The sequence below is a fragment of the Pseudorasbora parva genome, chromosome 22 (assembly GCF_024679245.1).
Source record: "Pseudorasbora parva isolate DD20220531a chromosome 22, ASM2467924v1, whole genome shotgun sequence".
NCBI lineage: Eukaryota > Metazoa > Chordata > Actinopteri > Cypriniformes > Gobionidae > Pseudorasbora > Pseudorasbora parva.
Window position 1 is genome coordinate 3,216,570 of NC_090193.1, and position 23,846 is coordinate 3,240,415.

The 23,846-nt window shown below is 38.2% G+C and overlaps 1 protein-coding gene across 3 annotated transcripts in view; it reads right to left on the bottom strand.

Annotated features, from left to right (window-relative positions):
- Positions 1–3,537: 3,537 nt before the first annotated feature.
- Positions 3,538–23,846, bottom strand: part of lima1b (LIM domain and actin binding 1b) — a 52,753-nt gene continuing 32,444 nt past the window's right edge. For all 3 annotated transcript variants that reach the window (XM_067431298.1, XM_067431299.1, XM_067431300.1), the window contains exons 5-11: positions 13,145–13,202; positions 12,958–13,052; positions 11,659–11,742; positions 10,843–10,879; positions 6,700–6,776; positions 5,706–5,839; positions 3,538–5,137 (exon numbers count right to left, since the gene is read on the bottom strand). In XM_067431298.1, coding sequence (XP_067287399.1) covers positions 3,958–5,137; positions 5,706–5,839; positions 6,700–6,776; positions 10,843–10,879; positions 11,659–11,742; positions 12,958–13,052; positions 13,145–13,202 — 1,665 coding nt within the window. In that variant the 3' untranslated portion in view covers positions 3,538–3,957. The remainder of the gene's footprint in view (positions 5,138–5,705; positions 5,840–6,699; positions 6,777–10,842; positions 10,880–11,658; positions 11,743–12,957; positions 13,053–13,144; positions 13,203–23,846) is intronic.

Consider the following 23,846-nt stretch of genomic DNA (forward strand, 5'->3'; position numbering starts at 1 on the left):
CACATAAAAAACTCATTTAATGCACCAATTTAAAGTTAAAGTTTTTTTAATAGAATTTGTGAATGCTATGTAATTGTCTTTTATGTACCCATGGCATTTTTGTATTTCATCTGTTTTTAAAAAACAATAATTTTTAATTATATAATACTTTTAAGCTTTGTGTGAACAATCAGATAAATCTATAGTAAAGAATGACGAATCGATTAAAGATTCGAAAATGAATGTTTTTTTGTTGTTGTTGTGTTTTTGATAAACCTTTTTCTTGTGTTTGTAGAATTTTTTTTTCCATACAGTAATACATGTGTAGTTTCCTCACTGTTGCTCCGTGTGTGTGTGTGTGTGTGTGTGGTGTTTTAGATTTAAAATCGTATTTATTCTGGACACTCGTTAACACTATAGCAACCGCACAGACAAGGCACTTAAGGAAAAAAAACATTAAAAAGGTGTGTAAGATGAATACAAATATTGCATTATATTACGTAAATAACAATATGTGCGCCTTGTCTGTGCAGTTGCTAGTGTTAACGAGTGTCCAAAATAAATATGATTTTGAAAACATTCACAAAATATGTAAATAAATATAAAATAAAGCGTTACTTTTATGTTAGTACCAAGCCTGCAGTCTCCCTCTCATTTACTGAAGCTTTCGCGCCTCGATCGCCCCCCGGTGGCCGGTCCCAGTATAGCCGCCCCTCTGTGTTTTCTAATGGACGCGAGGCAAACTAAATAATAAAATTACACTTTAAAAAATGTTCCCCAAAGTTAGTTTATGTCACTGAAGGCAGTTATCATCACGATGATTTCATTTCAGGTGTTCGTTTTAAAAATAAGTTTAGTTTGAGTTAGTTATTTGATGCTATAAAACGGGGGGTGTGACGTCATGATTGACAGCTGAGACTGACGGCTTCTCTGAGTGAAGTTGTCACTGAGGCACTAACTGACTTTTTTCGAAATTTTTGGTAGCAGATTAGAGCTTTAGCTTTAATTTCTACATTTCCATAACTGTTTATTTCACACCAACATAATTAATTGTTCTGCATCTGCGAGAGTGTGGGCGGGCTTTTGATATCGCGACTGTACTTCCTGCTCTACTTCCTGCGCTCTACTGCGCAACTCCGGTCCCGAAATCGCTACTGCGCAGACTCGGTCCCAAGATGTCAGCGCCGTGCAAGGCCGCCTGAAAGCTTCAAATATGGCAAGCGGAAACGGATGATGTCGAGTCGTCCATATTTTTTTACGGTCTATGGTTAGTACACAAACGCGAGCATCATTTTGTGTATTAGCAATTCAGCAATTTCATTGGTCAAACTCAGACAGAGTTGACCAATGAAATCGAGTCATAGGCGTGAGTCACCGCGGCGGGGCGTGGTTTTGGCGTAAGAGGCGTGGTTTGCGCTCAACTGGTTTGGGAAAAAAAATCACGCGGACTGGACACCCCTGTTAAACCCTGTGTATAGGTTTCATATTCCCGGGTCAGTTTTGACCCATGAGCTTATAAGATATAATAAAATATTATAATATGTCATAATTAGGGCTGGGCAAGTTAACGCATTTATTAATTAACGCCGACAATTATTTTATTGCGCATTAACGTAGTTATTTATTATTATTTAAAGGCCGTTGCTCACTGCCTCTGAATACACATAAACCATTGGTCACGGGAGAATACAGTGCTGTCTGTAGCCTAAGCCAAGGGCTGACATTCTTTGTCTGGTACAATATTAATATAAAAATAACCAGAAACGCGAGAATGATTCATATTTTTTGTTGTTTTTATTATATTCAATGTAAACAGCGATTGATGAGTGTCTCTGCCTCTGGTACGTTAGTCGCGTTGAGGCTCGCGCTGCCCTTCTCTTTGTGAGAGACATTGATTGGTGTAGAAATCAAAACAATTGAGCAGCGATATAAACTCACAGAAGAAACATAACGTTACTGGGGTAAAACTGAGTTTTTTGTAGTTGTTGATATTTATGATTTATGATATTGTTAATAACACAAGTCGACTTTGCAACCGTGAATTGTGTAGCCTAGTTCATATATCAATAAACAAGTAGCCTAATTAATATTAAGTTACTTACATTTTAGATCCAAACAACCTTTTTTGTTCCATTTCACCCATGATTTCACCGACGAAAATAGTTCCAGAGGAAAGCAGCACTCAGCGCGGTGTTTTGATTCTAAATGATTCAGTGTTTTGAATGAATCATTTGAATAAACGACTCAATGACTCACTTATGAAGACGATCACTTGCTGCCCCCTATTGGCGGTTATGTTTAAAAGTATGGTTGCATGTTTTATTGAGAACATCAATCTTATAACATTATTTATTGCAGCTGTATTTTTTGCAGTTTGTATTATTTAATTTGATTGGTAACAGCCTATAGTGTCTTTACTATTATAACTGAATTTATTAATCAAATGTAAGAATTTTACATGAAAGATGATGCATACATTTAGATACAAGATTTTAAAAAATAGCCTTTATAAAATTAAATACCGCCCTGGGGTGAATATCACAAATATGCAGATTTAAGTCGGCCTATGTTAAAGCTGACAGAACACTGATGAGAATATTACTTCAGAATTAATATATGTATACCACCAATATAATTTAATTTGATTAAATTCATGTTTAAGTTTATATTTACAAGAAATATTGTAACTGTTACTAACTTTTAACTGCTGTAAAAAGCACCTTATTTGTTTAAAGTGTTTGCAAACCATATGTTATTGCACTTTTGTTCATTTAGCAGCACTTTATTCATTATTGAATTTTGCGCATACTGCGCAATTAAACATTTTAATCGTTGCCCAGCACTAGTCATAATGTAATATTTTTTAAACTAAAACCATATTGTATTTGATCTGTCACTTCTCATTAATGAGTGAATGTGCCAAAATATCAAAGATGTTTTATTATATTATCACTTTACTAAAAATGTAGAAATTCTTTACAATTGTACAAGACCTACAACAAAACCAATGCAGTGCAAGATTCTTTTGTGACATTTTATTTGAATATATCATTAAATTAAATTGATAAGAGCATTTAAACGTGTGCTGTTCAAAAACAGTCCAAATTTATGAAACCTACATAGAATTTTTTTTTTAACAAAACAACATAAAAATTACTCTGGAATGTTTTAAAACAAATTGTATACTTTAACTTTCAGGTAACACATTTTGATCAACAGCCTGAAGAAAACATTCAGAAATATTGTTTTTGACCAGCTAACTTCTTACCTTTTGAAAATGATTAAAATGTAATGTGACAGTCACATAATGGTTCATTTGAGTTCACACTGATGGCCAGATTCCCACTTCTGTCTCAGTCCTGAGTTCAACACACCCCGGTTTGGACACGTCTCGAACACTAGATGGCAGTATTATAAAGGTGGAATATGACGATTATAGGCTAATGCGTGCTGGCATTAAGGTATCCTCAGTTATGCACTGTCTATAATTACACATATAATGCTCAATAGCGTTCATCATTCAACATAAACCTGGAATTATGCACATTATATCTCTAATTCGGTTTCAATGAAATAATGTTTATTGTGTAATTGTCCAATAATCTTTAAAACAGTGGAAATGTTTTACAATATGGGCTATAGAAGACTATTTAAAATGTGTTTGGCTTTGTCAAAGACTGAGGATAAAATGATTTGGGGTCAATACATTAGATTAAGAACCTATAATAGTGATTGTTAGAAAGTTTTTTGTAAACAAGACATTTTTTTATACAGCAATCATAAATGGCAAGGAAACAAACCTTCAAGCTCTTATAAGAGGTTCAGAGAAAAAGATGTACAGTACCACACACACACACACACGCACACACACACACATGGTTATAATAAAGTAGTTGTTTTTTCACTTGGTTTTTTGAATCTGTACCATTTATATTTTCAGATTAAATAAAAGTCGGAAGGGATCAATGACATATATTGTCAAACTATTGCCACTTCCTCTTCGTCATCTTCATCTTCATAGTAGCGGTTCCTCTTGATCATCTCCTCTACAGTCAGGGACTCCTCCGCCTCCTCCACATCCGGGGTTTTTTCTTCCACAGGTGAGGAGGACTGAAGCTCAGAAGAAGTGTTGGAGTATTTCAGCAGCTTCTCATCTTCCACACGAGCCTTCGAGCCCCTCTGTTGTTGTGGCTCGGGCTCTTTCTTAGTTTGTTTCGGCTGAGACTCCTCATTTGTCTGTTGTAGATCATCTCCATTTCTTGTTTGCTTTGGCTGAATTGCCTCAGGCTTGCTCTTTGTTTGTTTCGGCTGAGACTCCTCATTTGTCTGTTGCGGCCCGGCCTCTTCTTTCGTTTGTTGTGTCAGTTTGAGAATCGACGGGGGCATCTTTTCCTTGCTCTCAGCCTTGGCGGGACTCTCAGCATCTTCTTTGGATTGGCTGTCATTGTCTTTTGTCTTTTTTTCTGGGATTTTCGACTCATTTTGCTCTTCAGTTTTGTCTGTTTTCACCTTTGACAGCGAGCGAAGCTCCTCCAGCGAGCCTCGCCGGACTGAAGGAGCCTTGAGAGAAGACTCTTGTGAAGGACCGGTTAATGCCAGGCTTGGTGTGAGAGAAAAGGGACGGCTCCGCTCTCTCAGAGACAAGCTACGTCGCAGGCTTTTCAGTTCTGCTCTTTCAGAGCTCTTCTGAGCCTGATCTTCCTCCTCCGGAGGCCACTTTGCTCTAAAAAGCTTGGATGGACCCTTTCCGACTTCAGCGGCTGGACTAGAGACTTTGGTGCTACTTTGGTCGCTGTCTGCCGGAGGTGGCCACGCGACTCTTAGCTTTCTGGTTTCCACAGAGGTGGCTTGTGGTTTTTCCGAGCTGGAGCTGGTCATTTGACTCCTGGTCTCCTGAGCTGCAGTCGTGTCAGTGAATCTGGCCGGTCGTGACTCCTCCACTTTGGGCTTCGGTTGTACTGTAGGCTTCACAGAGTCTGCCACGAAGGGCTTTGAGTTTTCCCTTTCCTCCGATTTCTCCTCGTTTGTTCGTGGTGTCCACATTTCCTTATGCGGTCGATGGCCGAAGCCCTCATCATAGTTGCCCTTAGCCTTGAAAAGCTGATTAAAGTGAGTTTTACAGTAGATGCTGCCATTCACTGAAGCATAAGACACCAAGCTGAAATGAGAAGGACATATTATTGTTACATTACAGTTTTTCTCAATTGTTTACACATTTTCTGAAAGCATGCCTCATATTCTCAGAACTCTACACACAAATCCAAAAAAAAACAACAACACACACAATGGGTAAAACCCCTCAATTGTCCTGCAAAATGAAACTTTACATTCAAAACAATGTCATTTCTTCTCAAAATGGGATTTTGTTTTCAAATGACACACACAAACCATCATATGTATAGACATTTATAAGAACCAGATGAGCACTGATGTGCTCAATGGAAAACACTTCTCCATTCATCATAATGACTGAGGCCTTGTTTTGGTTCAGTGTTACACTTAATACAGACAGTACAAACATAAGTGTTGTAAAATATTTGAGAATATTGTTTTTATACACACAAATACATGGTAAGATTTTATTTTATTTTTTAACAAGTGAATGAACAAGCCCTGCCAGCCAGTATTGAGACTCGAAGCCCCCTCTCTAACCATAAGGCCATAACTGCCTCATAAGAAAGCATAAGAGTAATTCATTAAAATAAATGAATGAGGGCAAAAAATACCTGAGTTTGGTACTACATTTGGCACAGCAGAAGCAAGTCTTGTGGTAAATCTTTTGGTTGGCAATAAGTTTCTCCACCGGGTATACAGTCTTTTGGCAGGACACACATCTTTCCGGGACAGGCAGATTAAATTTCTTTCCAGGGAAACACAAGAGTTATAAACATCTCTTCATCAATGCAAATCTCTTTCATATTCCATACTGGCACTTAGCAGACCGTCCCAAAATATTTAAAAGAACAACCACAGAGATTTATTTTTGCCTTTGCATTTGACTATCAGTTATAGTAGCTACATTTCCCCACATGAAGTTTAAGGCCGGGGACACACTGCAAGCGTGTCGTGAGCGTCTCGGCTGCGTGGCGTGTCCGTTTTTATTTCGGCTCCCATGTTAACCGGTTAGCGCTTGCATACTGCCTGCGTCACACGCGCGGCTCACGGGCGGTCCGAGCCGCGCAGAAAACGCGTGCATGCTTCAAATAGAAGAGACGCCTATTTTTCACATCCACACGCGAGCGTGTTGGAAGCGTTTCTAGGCAAAATAGCATAGGAAAATATGTTTATATGCCATTTTGACACGAATACATATTAATAAATGACATTTTCATGTTTGAAAGTCTGTAGGTTAACATAAATGCAGATTTAGGCCTACTTGTAATAATAAAACAACATAATTATCGATTTTGAAATATTAAACCTGTCAATACAGAACGAAATATTCTGTAGCCTATTTTGCCGTCAATACCATATATGTATGGTCAATAGGCTACTGCCGAGGTTGTCTTTGCTGTATCATGGGCAATATATTTATATTTAACATGAAGTATAGGGCTTCCCAGCAGCAGCAGCGCCGCGTCAGACACGCTTCTGGTGTGCAAAGACAGAGAAAACGCCAGGCAGCCGCCCCGCGGCTGACACGCAGCAGAAACGCCACGCTTGCAGTGTGTCTCCGGCCTTATAGTACTATAAATAGAAATGAGTTTGTAGTCCACAGACCCTGAGCACTTTAGGAGGGTCCTTGCTCTCTGCTGCAGGGTTTGCAGTGCTGGGACTCGCTGTGTGTGTATGCTCTCCTAAAGGAAACACAAATACATGACTGATCACTACATAGTGCACACTATATGTAAAGCAATTTAGAAATAAAAAACATAAAGCAGTTTAAATCTAACCGGTAATCACAAATTCAATAAATAAGCACTTAAATGAAAAGCAGAGGGAGCTAATGTTTATTGAAGTCATTTTGTTCAAAGGTTATATTGCAGTGAGGTTTTTCCTAAGTTTAAAATCATGGAGGATATCCAACGCAATGAAGGCTCAGACAGGTATGAAGCGGAATATATTAAATTCTCCCGAAGTGAATTAATGCAAAGAGGAAAGTCCATGCACACAAGTGTTTCATCAGCTGTGGAAATTATTGCAGTGTCATTTTTTTTCCATGCCTTTACTCTGAATTGCATGCAAAAGTATCAAGTGCATCCTTGCTTTTTAAACTCCGTCTTCTGTAGCCTTCAGTAAATCACTGCCCACTCTTTGATTTTCTAATGCTGTGTTTTCCTCAAAAAATCCTACCAAGTCTGATCCTATAACAAATGTGTAGGCAGCTCTCTATATAGAGTCTAACTATATATCATCTGATGAAGATATGCCCCAGTTGTATTTTTATATAACAGTTAGTAAAAGGTCATTGGCATGTCAGCATTGGAGAGAAATATTGTAAAGCAATGATTAATTTTGTATGATTTATCCATCACATCCACCAGCTGGAGTGCCTTTGATCTCCACTAGAGGGCACATTAATATTTCAGCACGAACTGCATTTCCCATAATCATTTCCAATGAGGAAGAACAAGCCTGCTTTCCAATGTGCACAATATACATCCTAAATAGTATGTAAAATGAGTAATCCAGTCTTTTTAGCACAATTAGTAATTATTTTTTTAAAGAACATCTGTCATGAATGTTTTTTTTTGTTTGTTTTTTGTTTAAAGGGGGGGTGAAACACTCAGTGTCAGTCAATGTCAATCTTGAGTACCTATAGAGTAGTATTGCATTCTTCATATCTCCGAAAAGTCTTTAGTTTTATTATATTTATAAAAGAAATATAGGTTGTACCGAGTCTTTCCGGAAAAAACCGAGCGGCTGGAGGCGTATCGTGTGGGCGGAGCTAAAGAATGACCGCGAACAAAGTGGTGACGTCCTCAAGCGTGGAGAAACCCATCGCTATCTCAGCTAATACAGATAATGATCCAGAATCATTCTGAGGCTGAAATAAACTGAACAGGAGAAACAGCAACAGCAGGACGTCCGTCTCTGTGGTATGGACTGTATTTAGTGCCCTGTCAACATTTGTGTGTCTTTACTCGCAGTTTATGAGGACATGATTCGGTTTATGGACTATTGTATGCGACTAAACCTTAGCAGTAGCAAGCAAAACGGTTTTGCACGTCAGACTAGTGTAACGTTATACATAGAACAGCAATGGAGTAACCGTTAGCGCATTTGAATGACGAAGCACGCGATCGTGTCGTTTACTGATGTTTACTCACGAGACGATAGCCGACAACACAGACATCTGAAGCAGTTTAACTCACCGGCTGCTTCCAAAGCAGGACCGAACCTTTATCGCTGGGACCGCTCCGTCAAAAACACACTTCTTGGAGTGTGGAGATCCACTTTGCTATGCGACTGAAGCGATGTTGTGAAGCTTCCCGTCATTTCTGCGTTCAAATCGGTTCAAATGCAGCGCTGCCTTCCCAGAAGGCTGTGCTGAAGCGTTAAAGTCGCTCGACGTCACTCATAGGAATAAAGTGGAGCGCGGCGTGGACTATAACGACAGAAGTGTTCACGGACGAGTGGATCTGCAGCTGAGAGTGTTTACAGCGTGCATTTCCTCTCTCGCTCTAGTCACGCGCGCGCACCCTACCGGGAGAAGAGCCCGTACGGCCCATACAAGGACCTTCCACTCTATTAACGTCAAGCCGACTCATACTCGAAAAAACTCTCAGAAACTTGTGAGAAACCGGAAGGAGTATTTTTGACACAGAAATACTCCATCAAACGTCCAACATTAGTTTTTGAAACTTTGTCTATGTTTAGGATGGGAATCCAAGTCTTTAACAGTGTAAAAAGCTCAGTATGCATGAAACAGCATTTCACGGATTCAAGGATATGAAGTATATTTATTATTATTTTACTGTTTTTAAAATGCATTTCTATGTTTATTTGATGGCTTATTTTTTAAATATTCTGAGGCCTTTTTTGTTCACATTCATTATTAATATAGGTGAAAAGTCGGTCCATTTTTATTTCTGAAAATGTGTAACATTAGAGACCCTAAGTAACTTAAAAATAACTCGAAGATCAGTAAGAGGAACTATTATCTACTTGATATGATTTGATATTCATTTAGAAAAAATAAGATACTTGTATGTTTGTCAAATGGTAGACATTTGAATGTCAAAGACTTTGTAACACTGTTAAATTTGATTTTCCATGTATATTTCCTTGTCCGTAGAGTAATGCAGGGAGGTTGTTAAGCCAGCCTATCAGAATTTTGCAGTCTCATTTCTGATTGGCGGAATTATGTCATATTGTAACGTTGAGTTTGTGTTGAGCAAGCGAGCCAAGGAGCAATCAGAGCGGGTAGCTGAGCGCAAGCAAACTAGACGTTGCACATGTGAAGTATAACGTAGGCGCACATCCAAATAAGCCTATTTTAAATGCAAAATGTATTTTTGTTCGTTCGAAATACTTTCTTATTTGCGAGACTAACATTTCTTCTCAAAACTCAGTTCACACGCGCAAAATGCCCTTTTGCGCGCTCAAAATATGATCTTGCACGCGTAGAATTGTGGCAGGTTAGTAACCCCATAACGGTGCAAGTGTACTTAGGGCGTGTATGAATCCACTTTTGCTAGTTTACCAATGGGAAAATTGTCAACATACAAGGCTCATGGTCCAAAAGGGCTGTCTCTCGTCTCTTAATGAGTCATGGGTGTGTTTTTAGCATAATGTGCAATAAACCAATCAGAGTCTAATCTCCCTTTCCCTTTAAAAGCCAGTTGCGCTCGCACCATGGTGAATTCAAGACCAGGTTTGTGTTGGTCAATGGGCAGTTGTTTTCAGTTCCTCACAATAGCACTACTGCGCAGACTCGGCTCCCAAACCAGCACTAGATGTCAGCGCCAATCAATGTTGCCAAATCCGCGGTTTTCCCGCAGAATTGGGCTACTTTAACACTGTTGCCGAGGGCTGTTTTTCATCTCTGAGGGTTAAAACAACCCCAATAATGTGATATTTAGCCCAAGTAATGCACATTTTAGGAGGGGAACTCCACTAAAAAACACAGATTGTACCCTCAGAAAGGTAAATTTTATCAGGAGACCCCCTTGAAACGCAATTGGGCTAGTTTTGAGTAGCAATTGGGTGGGTTTTGTTGTTAAAGCCTGGCAACCCTAGTACACAATATTCGGAAATTGGCGTCTTCACTTTTATTCAATGGAAGGTAGTGAAGGGGTGTCGTCCACCTTTTATACAGTCTATGGTTTTACCCTTTTGCATGTGTTTTCTACCCTGTTTCTCATTTGGATGGTTTGCCCGTGTGTTTGACCTTTTTGCCTGTTATATGAATTACGATTCTGGATTGTCCCAATAAAGCTGCATTTGGATCTTCAACCCAAGTCTCTGAGCTGTTCATAACAATCTATATGTTTCTTAGCATTGCAAGCAGGTTATATTTAAGGATGTTGTGAAAGTGGTTTACTATGATTAGTTCCTCAGTTCTCATGTTAGAAACCACTGGTGTGGGTAGATTTTAAGCATGACGGCATTTCATGCAACCTGCACATGTTAGCGTTTACCTAACTTGGTAAACTTCTACTAAGTGACTGATCAAATTGAGCCAAAATACAGTAGTTTGATCGGATGCTCAGCCTTGGATGTCAACAACACATTTTGAAATACATTTCTGCTCTCTTTTCAGAATCCTACTTATTTCTGTCTTCATTTCATACGATTACATGGTTACTGTGTCCGTCAAAGCAGACCAGCAAACTTTGTTGAGAACCACCCTCATATAAATTTTAACTTACTATTTATGAAATCAGCCACTGAATTATAATGGTAAAACAATGGACTCACCATTGATCTTTGCACAATTTGACTGAGGGAGTGTTTTCTGTAGAGAGAGAGAAGGAACAAACACTGATGAACAAGAGTTTTGTGAAATCTTAAGGTAAATCATTTAATGTTGTGACAATCATATTCATTACCGGTTTCATTTTTTTAAAGTCTCCTTTGCTCACTAAGGCTGCATTTATTTGCTCAAAAATACAGTAAAAGCAATAATTTTGTGAAATAATAATCCTGTGATCAAAGCTGAATTTTCACATGAGCCTTCAGAAATCATTCTCATATGAGGATTTGATGCCCAATTATTAATAATGCTCTTATTATTATCATCAATGTTGATGAAAAAACTATTTCCAGGATTCTTTGATGAGTAGAAAGTTAAATTAATATAAAGTATTTTGTAACATTATAAATGTATTTGCTCTATTTTTAGGATTTATGTAAAGCATGCTTACTAAATAAACGTATTATACTTTTTTAAATGACCTCAAACTTTTGAATGATTGTATCAGTTTCCACAAATATATTGAGTAGCACGACATAATAATACTCATAATCATAAATGTGTGATGCTCATCAGATCCTCATCTGAGAGTGATTAGTGAAGGATCATGTGACACTGAAGACTGGAGTAATGATGATGAATCAGCTTTGATCACAGGAATAAATCACATTTTACTATATATTCACAAAGAAAACATCTGCTTTAAATTGTAATAATATTTTTAAATGGCAGTAGATTCAGTCTTATGACATCACGAAAAGAAGTTTGTCTTTATTGGTATATTTAAATTAGTTTTAGAAGGAAATGAGCCTGTATCGTACCACTGTCTGCCCATCACCAGCAGGGGGCGCGATCTCCTTCTGATCCACGCAGGGAACACTGTCCTCTGTTTCTGACTGCTTTGCCTGAATCAGTGACAATCACTCCACATCAGCACATTTTTTAAAATAATCCAATAATGTATACATCATGAAACATGACAGTCGTGCAGGGCTCCAGACTAACATTAGAGAGCCGTGGCACTCAGCTCTACAGATGGAGGCGCTGGAGGAAACCTTATCATAAGATTACTTTTGTGTTGAGTTGTTTTGTTAATAAGTGCAGTTCATAATATCACGTGTGTACATTGGAAATTTAACAGTGAAGCTCTGCGCTTGAATTGATATGCAGATAAAAGTTACTTCTATTAACAATAATAATGAGGAAAAAACTCATTTTAAATGGAAAATGTAAATATTCTGCTCTTATTAAATGTGCCGTTGATCATCTGTAGTTTCACGCTGAACTGACCGACTGCTCCAGTGATTATAAAAGCACCTCTTTACTTGTTTTCTGTGTAATTCAGTCACAGTTTGAAGAAAAGTTTGTTTTTCATCAGACTTTGTGACTCACTATTTTTTTCATCTTCCATATATTAGTAAAGGGGAGTGTAAATGGCCAATAGGTCAATAAGGGTTCCTCTGCTGCCATCTACTGGTTATAGTGGTCATTTCATGTCTTTTTAAAATAAAAGTGGCCTACACCTTTAAACTTTTAGTTTTTTAATTTAAAAAAACATCACATTAATAATAATAACAGTGGAATTTGATCATATTAAGAGCTTAGAGCTGGAAAAAGTGTGAAGTGCTTGAAAGCCATAGAAAAGTGAATTTCACCCTGGCCAACCTAGTTATCAGTTACATCCACTATCGATCGACCGCTAATAAATAATAATAAATAAATACAACAGTAAATACTACTTTTCTTGCACAATGATAATATTCACAATTAAGAGAGCATGAGATTTAATTGTGTACGTATGCACTGACCAATTTAAAAAAAGTATTTCAGGTATGGTATTATTTTTTCTTTATTTTTATCTCATTTAAATGATATTTACAGATTTTATTAAGTCTACAGATACCCATTCAATTCAAGGCTGAATCAAGAACCAAACAACAACACTTTGCTTTTCCACATGCACAAAAAAAACGAAAAATGCTATTCATTTCTATTGATAGCATAAATGATTGAAGATCAGACTGCACTTACACCTATGTAAACCGGATGTGATCTTTACATGTTCCAGCAAACCAAGCTAAAATATTCTTTGTATCAGTACATACAGTAAACATACTCACAGAGCGTGGCACAGTAACAGCCTCTCTTTTGACTGCTAATTGATATTGGGCCAACTTGTCCCTGATAGAGCCTTTGCGGTTCAGACTGGGCGTACCTATGACAGAATATATGTTTGAACTTTTCTAATTCCTGCTTTGTCTTCAAAACAACCTTTGTGTTTGACTGTGTGTGTTTTGTAGCATTTACCTTTGTTGGCCATTTGTGTGTCCATATCCTCTGAGCTGCTGTTCGCTTCTGTTTGCTCCTGAGGAATCAAGTACAAAGTATGTAAGCCAGTGAGAGACTGAAAGCCGGGATTCTGCAGATTTCATGAAGGTAAATTTCATGATGCAGTAATGCGATATGTCTCTATATAAGCAGGGCTGAAATGACCTAATGCCAAAATCACAGATGTGTTGATATAGAGCCGTATCACACTCCTGGTCGTATGATTTTGCTCATTTGGGGTATATTTTGCAATACAGACGTTTAAGAAAGTGGCACGAAATATATACAGTACAGTATACAGTAAACCAATCACAAAGTCTATCAGTGACTGTACACAAAGAGTCAATATAACGTTTAGTTGACTCAGTCTGGAAGTTTAAACAGCTGTAATGTGAAGTAAATAGTTTTTTTCGATTTTCATATTTAAATTGTATAACAAGTTCCCAAAAATTTAAACTGGGGATGGGAGGTTTGGTTCACTTGCATCACTGTCCCTCAAATGTCTGAACACGGCCCCTATGAAATAACAATATATTATCTTGTTCAGTCCAATAAGTGATGCAACACTTCGGGCCCTATTTGACACAAGTGCACTTAGGGTGTGTCTGAATCCACTTTTGCTAGTTTAAAGGTGCTGTATGTAAGTTTTTCAGTGCTTTTACAATGCTTCAGCCAGTTATTCTACTTTGAAATGTGTGCTCCGTGTGGGGATGTCTGTTTTTGTTTTGGTCTGTGCGATGATGACGCACGCCGCCGGATTACCCAATAGCATTTCGACACCACAGGTTGCCAGTTGGTGGACTGGGTCAGACTGGGTCAGAGATCACAGATAACACTTTTTGTAAATTTTATTTTCTATATCAAGAATATAAGATTTATTTCATATTTCTAAAAAAAGACAAATTACATGTTACAAATAGCTTTGAACGACGTGTGTAATAATCCCTTTTTACATTGAAACAACTATTTATGCTTGTATTTGTATTTGAAATGATTCATAAGCCCCGTTTCCACCAAAATTACCCGGAACAATTTGTACCAGGAACTTTTTTACAGGAACTTTTCTCCCCCCCAGACCTGCAGCTGTCTGCGTTTCCACCGCGATCTAAAGTACCGAGAAGATTAGGCAGATTAGTCCGGTGATGTAGGCCTGCGCGTGACTGCTCCTCCAAGTCTGTGACGGACAGTAATCATTTTTGCGTGTACCGATTGAAAGATTTAGTGAACTGTTTACATGAGACGTTATCTAAACCGATCTGGTGTTTACATGTGATGACTTTCAATCGCAATCATTTTGTCACATGCAGTTTGTCTGCCGCATCAAAAATGTCGACGCTGTTTTCTCCAGCAGCTGGAGTGTGTTAACTGTAGCCATAGCAACTCTTAACGGCCACCAGGACTAATACAGTATTATATAAGATATTTATCTGTTGTAAAGTGTAATAATCATCTAAGAAAAAAAATAATTCTTCTGTCAGGCGCAGTTAAAGTAAAAACTGCCTGGGGCAATATACGCTGTCATTACTCCAACATTATCTTCATAACTTACGAAATAAAAAGTTTACCCCTCAGAAAAATTAACTTTCCTCTCTTGTCAACATGAGCGCGGCGCGCGCTGTCACGTCATGTAAGGACACACACTTACAGTAATCGGTCAGGTCATTTACATGGTGGAAAAAAATTAATAACGAGTATTGAAGAGATTCAAGCTGTGCTGCTTTTGCTGGTTATGTATAGGTTTACTAAGGTAATTAACAACGACAGAAAAGAGCACTAATATGCAGATTCAGCAGCATATTCAGAAAAGCTTGTAAAGCTAGATTTAAAATGACAATGTATATTATTATCAGCTATTACGGACATTGAACGTGAGATGGCTGAGACGACCGCGCGCCATCAGACAGAGAGCAAGACTGATGAACGCAGAACGAACCTCGCAAAAGACTTTTAAAAATGCTGGTTGAAATAACAGGGTATATGCAGGAATCCTGAAGTTAATTTTAATACCTTTTTAAGACTTTTTAAAGACCTTCTCAAAATATTTTAAGACCTCATCGCACTTCAAGTTCTAATCGGCAACAAACCTTTATTAAACAGTTGTAGTCGAATGTAGACTTAAAATCTCTATCATAGGCCAATTTTGTATTGTTTATATTGCATATCTGTTTTACAACGTATGGAGGGCGACACATAACCTAACTGTGCATTTCGCAAAATACATGACGTCACCCGCAGACGGCGCTCGCCAGGGATGGAAATGAACTTTTTTCAAAGTCTACCACTCAAAATTTTTACCAGCCACTTTTTTGTTTTTAACAAATTAATACTAAAAGCTCTACAATACTTGGACAGTTTATTTAATCTCAAGTCTCAATGAAATACTGACATTTTCACAATGATTCGTGGTCTTTTATGGCTTCCAGTTTTATGGTTTTTAGTCCCAAGAATGAAACTATTCGTTCTGGCATCTTTGAAGCGTGTTGACAACATACTGAGCAGAACATTGTCAGTAGGGATTGGGAAGCACCGAAATCAAAATTCTTGGCCGAAACAAAAAAAAAGAAGAAACCAAAAGCCGAAAACCGAAAAATAAAATTCAAACTAGAATGTTTAACTCAACCTCACTCATGTGTTCATTAAATAATAATGCACATGCCTACTGGCCTGCAGAAAGGTACAGAAATTGAATAAAGTAATCAAATGTAAAATAACTGCATATTTAACTGTTTAAATAAAAGTTTAATCCTTATTAAACTTACAAAAGCTATTCAATCAAGAGCATTGTTTAATGTCAAACTAAATATAAGGACATCACTCAGGCAGCAGTAAAGGCTACTGCGCCTTTAAGACCTGAGGCAGGGATATGCTCGTCTTTCTCGACTGTGCATTCAGTTCACTTAAGGCATATTCAGACTATGTCTGCTAGGATACTCATCAAGATGGACATGTTGACATACTTCTTGTGTGAGTTTGTCCGTTTAAGCGCAAGACTTGAAAGAGAACTCAATATTTGCGCGCTGTGAGATGAGGGCGCGCTCTCGGATGATGCACAGCGTCAGATCTTCTCTCAGCGCGCGAGTCTCACAGCGCGTCTTCACGCGAGTGATGACGGAGAAAACGACTGGTCATATGAGCACATACGGCAGCACTCGCATGCATTGAACAAAGTTTACAAAGAGGTGAAACAGCTCGGTAGGTGAAGCGAGTTTACCCGCCACAACTCTAAATCAGCCGCATTTGGCTGGTGGCGGTGCTAATTTCCATCCCTGGCGCGCGCGCTCCGAGCCGATCTCAGACTGAGCGCCCCATTGTTTTTTAATACTTATGGGGATGAAAATAAATATATTCATAAATACTTTTTGGAGTCAAACTCTTTTGACAAAGCGTGAACAAAATACTTTCAAAATTTAAGACTTTATAAAGCCGTGATAAGACTTTTTAATACTTTATAAGGGTCTTAATTTTCCCAAAATTGATTTATCACCTTTCAAGACTTTTCAAGACCCCGCGGATACCCTGAATAAAATGCTGCGTGAGCTCAACCAATCAGCATGTTCAGCGCCCAAGTCCCGCCCTCGAAAGTTCCTGAACTTTGAAAAGGTACGACCTCGCGAGCAGGGCCGTTTGGAGGGGGAAATATTTACCCGGAACTTCATTTAGACCCTGGTTCCTGCGGTCAAAACACACAAAGTACCACCCAAAGTTCCTGGTTCCTGGGTCAAGTTCCTGTGGTGGAAACGCGGCTATATATTCCACAACACCCTGAACTTACTTTTACCATATAATAAATGCAACAAGATGGCTGCCACCTCAGAGGAACAACACTTTTAAAAACACAGAAACACAAAAATTAGACTGATTGAATCTCTGAGGTCCGCTAAAGCTTATTCACATTACACCTGAAATGTGAAATTTAGCAGTGGCTGCTTTTAGAGCATGAACATACAGATGTTTCCGTAAACCAGAGAGGGAGAAAGGCAAGGGTACTGATAGAAAAACAAACGGTGTGTAGCCTGTGGACAGTTTTGTAGCCCTCCAGAGACCTGTTGGGGTTTTAAAGAGTGTGTGCATACCAATGCCATGACATCATCAGCACACAGCACACAACACAAGCATGAAGCAAGCAGATGGGGTCTGGCATAGCTGAGTGTGGCAAACATTTTTGTGTAATAAGATGAAAAACAAAAGAGTATGCATACGACTAAAACACTCCCTTTAAAATATCAGTAGCTCGACGTGTAGTTAGTTAGTTCGTTTATTTTTGTTCTTCTCCAAAATGTATCATTTTTGAGGGCCTAAACATGCTTGAGAACTCATTAAACTCTGCACATGCGTCATAAGTGCTGAACGTTTACATTAGATATGGGTTTCAGAATTAGGTGTAGCAAAATGGCTCAATAGCACCACCTACAAAATCTTCACATTTTCACAACGTTTCACATACGTGTACGAAATTTGGTGCATATATTTAATGTCCCAGTAGCTACAAAAACGCTTCCTGGAGCGAAGCCCTAAACGCTACAAGAAGTCAGTCATTTTGAAATCCTGCGGTTTTTCTCATTTTTAGGCCTCATACTGTAATTACCTCCTTCTAGTTTTAATTGTGATTTAATTTACTTATTTAAACCCTCAGTTTATGCACACAAAAAAAGGAAACAAAAATTGGTAACACTTTATTTTACAGTATCCTTGATACATATGTTGCATGTAGTTACTACAGCAATTACTATAAATTGTGCATAATTACATGCAATTAACCCATGTTATTACATGCAGCTGTCCTGTAGCTCAACCAGTAGAGCGTGGTGCTAGCAACGCCGAGGTCATGGGTTCGATTCCCAGGGAATTCAAGAATGTACAAACATGTAAAAATTGAATGCAATGTAAGTCACTTTGGATAAAAGCGTCTGCCAAATGCGAAAATGTAAATGTAACCCTAAACCTAACCCTATATAAGTTAATATTACTCAGTTCTTACATAAGTGTAACCTTCATTTTTTATGTGGTTACATTTAATTTGGTCAAACTTTATTCAAAAACTTGTAACCATTTATTTTAATGTGCCATTGTTACAATGTAATGATACAAATAAGTAATGAGTAATCTTAATTAACAGCATGTTAATTAATACTTAACAATTACTGTTGGTTTAGGGTTTGGCTTAGTGATAGTTGTATATGCAAATATTAAATGTTCATAATATTGTAAATTCGCGTAGCATCTGTAAAAATGGCACATTAAAATAAAGTGTTACCTTGAATGTTATTAGTTACTAGATTTGCACAGGTAAGTAAGCATTTTTACACTAGTCTCCAGTTAACACTTGTATTGCCAAAAGTTTTGGGACGCCTGCCTTTACCTGCTCATGAGCTTTAATGCCATCCCATTGTTAATCCGTAGGGTTTAATATGGAGTCGGCCCACCCTTTGCAGCTCTAACAGCTTCAGCTCTTCTGGGAAGGCTTTCCTCAAGGTTTAGGAGTGTGTTTATGGGGATTTTTGACCATTCTTCTAGAAGCTCATTTTGTGAGGTCAGGCACTGATGTTGGACGAGAAGGCCTGGCTCTCAGTCTCCGCTCTAATTCATCCCAAAGCTGTTCTATCGGGTTGAGCTCAGGACTCTGTGCAGGCCAGTCAAGTTCCTCCAAACCAAACTCCTCATCCATGTCTTTATGGACCGACGCTTTGTGCACTGGAGCGCAGTCATGCTGGGACAGGAAAGGGCCGTCCCCAAACTGTCCCACAAAGTTGGGAGCATGAAATTGTTCAAAATGTCTTGGTATGCTGAAGCATTAAGAGTTCCTTTCACTGGAACTAAGGGGTCAAGTCCACCCCTGAAAAATAACCCACCCCATAATCCCCCCTCCACTAAACTTTACCCTTGGCACAATGCAGTCGGGCAAGTCCCGTTCTCCTGGCAACCGTCAAACCCAGACTCGTCCATGGGATTGTCAGACTGAAGCGTGATTGGTCCCTCAGAGAACACGTCTCACTGCTCTAGAGTCCAGTGGCGGCTGCTTTACTCCACTGCATCCCACGCTTTGCATTGCTCTTGGTGACGTAAGGCTTGGATGAGCTGCTCGGCCATGGAAACCCATTCCATGAAGCTCTCTACGCTGTTCTTGAGCTCATCTGAAGGCCACAGAAGTTTGGAGGTCTGGAGCTGTTGACTCTGCAGAAACTTGGTGACTTCTGCACACTGTGACCCTCAGCATGCGCTGACCCCGCTCTGTGATTTTTACATGGCCTATCACTTCGTGGCTCAGTTGCTGTTGTTCCCAATGGCTTCCACTTTGTTATAATCCCACTAACAGTTGAGCGTGGAATATTTAGTAGTGAGGAAATGTCAGGAATGGACTTATTGCACAGGTGGCAACCTATCACGGCCCCACGCTTGAGTTCACTGAGCTCCTGAGAGCGACCCATTCTTACACTAATGTGTGTAGAAGCGTCTGCAGGCCTAGAGCTTGAGTTATACACCTGTGGCCATGAAGAGATTGAACACCTGAACTTAGAGATTTGAAGGCGTGTCCCAATACTTTTGGCAATATAGTGTGTGTCTTGTGTTATACTCTTAGAACAGTGTGTTTAAACATTTAATCTGGTGCAATCAGGTTGCCTCAGCTAGGGTAGATTACATTCCCAAACTAAAAGACGATGTAAAATGACTGTTTGTGCTAATCGACAGCATATCACAGATTCCATTCTAAGAATGTTAACTTGCATTGAAGAGTCTTTTTAACGTGTGATGGTCAAAGAGGGACTCGTCTAGTGAATTACCAACATTCTCTTTCCTTTGTCTTTTCAACCAGCATTCTGGGAGGCAGGAAGCTCAAACAACCGCCTCACTGTGATGGAACAATAGACATACTTGTCTTTGCATCACACCCCTTTGGACGGGGAATTTTAAAGAACATGACTCAGAGTCATAGACACAAACTCCACCTAGCTAGCTAAGTAAGATACTTGCTTATAGACCACGTTAAAAACACAAATAAACAGCTAAATTTCACAAACTTAACTTTGAGGAAATTCAACATCTTTCTGACAGGAAATTAAGCTTATTTTACATTGTGTGACATTTTTTAAAATTAATATTTTAACAACATTTTCTGTTCAACTTGCATTATAATATATATATATATATATATATATATATATAAATTATACACATGAATTAAATATATTGCTATTGAGTGGTGCAGGAACCTGGAAGGCTAATTCAATGCTGTTTACTTCGAGATTTTCCAATGTTTTTATTTTATTTATTTTTGCATAAATTAAAGTCTGTGGTACACATAACTTAACTAATTAATTTTTGTTGCTTTGTTCTACAAAGAACATCACACACACTCACAGCGATAAAGCACATTTTGTAGTTGTATTATTTTTTGAAAACCTACGTTTTTAATAAGTAACTATAAGACAGTTTGGGGTGTGAGTGTGTGTGCAGTCAGTGTATGTTGTAGAACAAAACATCAACCACAGTTAACCACAGGCTTTATTTTACACACAAACCAGGCTTTCTGCAGGTTTTAAGACTTTTTTAAGGTGAATTTAAGAAATGTAAGGACTAAATAGAAGTCAACATCTTCTAATGTCTAAGCACAAAATTAGTGATGCTTCAAATTTTGAGGATACAATTTCCAACATTTCTCTATTACTTTTTAATTGGTTTAATTACTGTCTATGCTTTCAAGCCAATTTAAAGTTTGTCTACAAACTTTTTTATCAAGTTATTATTATTATAATTATTTCTATTTTTTACAAAAAAGCTTACATTTGAATATGGGTTAGGAAATAACCCTAGAATATGGAAATAACATTTAATGTAACTTCTGATCACAAGACAAAAAAAAGTGATGTTCTTTTGTAAGTAGTTTTGTCTTTGTCTTTTCCAGTGCAAATATCTAAGATTCTTAAATCAAGATTTGAGTTGAGTTGAGGAGCAAAATTACATGATGAGAAATCTTGTGAAAGTGATTTTATGCTTAAAACAAGAACAAATATCAGCCAATAGGTCAAGAAAAATCTAATTTTCATACCCAATGACAGATACTTGTTCTTGTTTTAAACATAAAATCACTTAATTTTGTTCAATTTCTCAGAAAACAAGACTTAATTTCTTAATTTTGCATGTCAAGTAAATGTATCTTGATTTAAGGGTGTTTAGATATTTGTACTGGAAAACGAAAATCTAGAGGAAGATATTCCTTTTTATACTTTTTAAATACTTTTTTTAAATATATTTTTTTTATTACATCTAGAGCCCTATGAAATAGGCTACTTTTTATTTATTTTTCGTTTTCTGTTTTAATGATTACGTAAAAAAGCATGTCTAATTAATTGAAATAATGAAACATAAAATTTAACAGCAATTCATTAAAAATTATACATTTTTAGGACCCTATGAAATATGTTTTTCGTTATAGTCCGCGCCGCGCTCCACTTTATTCCTATGGGTGACGTCGAGCGACTTCAACGCTTCAGCACAGCATTCTGGGAAGGCAGCGCTGCATTTGAACCGATTTGAACGCAGAAATGACGGGAAGCTTCACAACATCGCTTCAGTCGCGTCTAAAAGTGGATCTCCACGCCACTGCTGTCAGGACTTCACCAAATCATACCAAAGAAGTGTGTTTTTGACGGAGCGGTCCCAGCGATAAAGGTTCGGTCCTGCTTTGGAAGCAGCCGGTGAGTTAACTTAAACTGCTTCAAATGTCTGTGCTGTCGGCTATCGTCGCGTGAGTAAACATCAGTAAACGACACGATCGCGTGCTTCGTCATTCAAATGCGCTAACGGACTCCATTGTTGTTCTGTATAACGTAACACTAGTCTGACGTGCAAAACCGTTTTGCTTGCTACCTCTAAGGTCTAGTCGCATACAATAGTCCATAAACCGAATCATGTCCTCATAAACTGCGAGTAAACACACACAAATGTTGACAGGCCACTAAATACAGTCCATACCACAGAGACGGACGTCCTGCTGCTGCTGCTTCTCCTGTTCAATTTATTTCTGCCTCCGATCTGATGCTGGATCATTATCTGCATTAGCTGAGATCGATAGCCATGGGTTTCTCCACGCTTTAGGACGTCACTGCTTTGTTCGCGATCGTCATTCTTTAGCTCCGCCCACACGATACGCCTCCAGCCGCTCGTTTTTTTCCGGAAAGACTCGGTACAGCCTATATTTCTTTTATAAATATAATAAAACTAAAGACTTTTCGGAGATATGAAGGATGCAATACTACTCTATAGGTACTCAAGATTGACATGAGATTGACTGAAACTGAGTGTTTCACCCCCACTTTAAAAAAGAGGTTTAAAACAAGGAAGTTTTGTTTGTTATTTTGGCCCAGTCAGCTCTTGAATCTTAGGTCCCAAATAAAATCAATAAATTTATCTTTATTCCAATACACTGGTTTCAGAGTTTCATGTTGCACACTTTTCCCCTAGACGGGGCGTAACAATGAAGACAATGTTAGATTCGTCACTGTCCGACAGCAGATTGCTATCTCAACGTCAACATGACATAAGGCATTCCAAGGAATCGAGCAGGAATGTGAGCATATGTCTGGCCTCCGGTGATGACACTGGGGAACGGCACTCAGTCAAATGAGGTAAAACTCAGAAGCATTTAGGGGAGAGCGGGACGCAACACTTTTTTACTTCCTCAGTTTGTGTAAATCCACTTGGGGTTTAGAGTAATTATTTTCTCCCACATTCATTTCACACGTGTCTAGTACAATTATGTGGTTTTGTTTCATTAATACAGTGTATACTTTTTTCTTGATTTACCCCGAAAGAATGGAAATGAAATGTGACAACATGCCCCATAGGTGTGGTGCATTATAACATGAGCATATGACAGCTTAACATGCATCTGATATGAAAGACCAAATATACAAGGCAAACTCAAATATTTTGCCAATAAAATACCATTTTAAATTTTTTAATATAAAATAATGGCCTTTTTTAAAATTAAAAATAAACGAATTTGAGTTTGACGATAAACATGTCTCAAAACGCAGCTATACATCACAGTTCAAAACATAATTCATTACTTCTTTATCTTGACTCTCATTATTCACCTTTATCTCATGGTTTCTCAACAGAGTTCATAAAAGTATAGAATATAATATCGTAGTTCTAATAGAGGCTCATTGTAACGCAGTGTGACAACATGCCCCACCTGAGCAACTGGGATTCAACCCCGGATAATGTTAGACCAGCATTAAAGAACGATCTCAACTGTTAAATAACAGATATAAGATTAGAATAATATCAGATTTGTCTAATTTTAAATAAACACAAAAAACAGAGATACAAAATGATCGTGCATCCCTATACACAAAAGAGGACGTGTATATTCCTTCACACACAGACGAACGCGTCAATCTATTGCTTAATGCATTGCGGAGACTCTTAATATACACTTTACAATCATTGAAGAACATCTTTGATTTTAATGAAGGAAGAAAAAAACAAGAATTGATAGGTCAAAAAGCCCACAAATAGTCTATAAACAAAGCATCCGGCTGTCTTTGAGTTCACATGAACAACGGTTGAAGTTGGCTACAGAAGAATACCATAATTCCTCCATTCAACTAAAGTTAGTCTTACGTCTTACATCGATAGTCGCGCAGACCTATATCAACCCAGCCACAACACATAATTG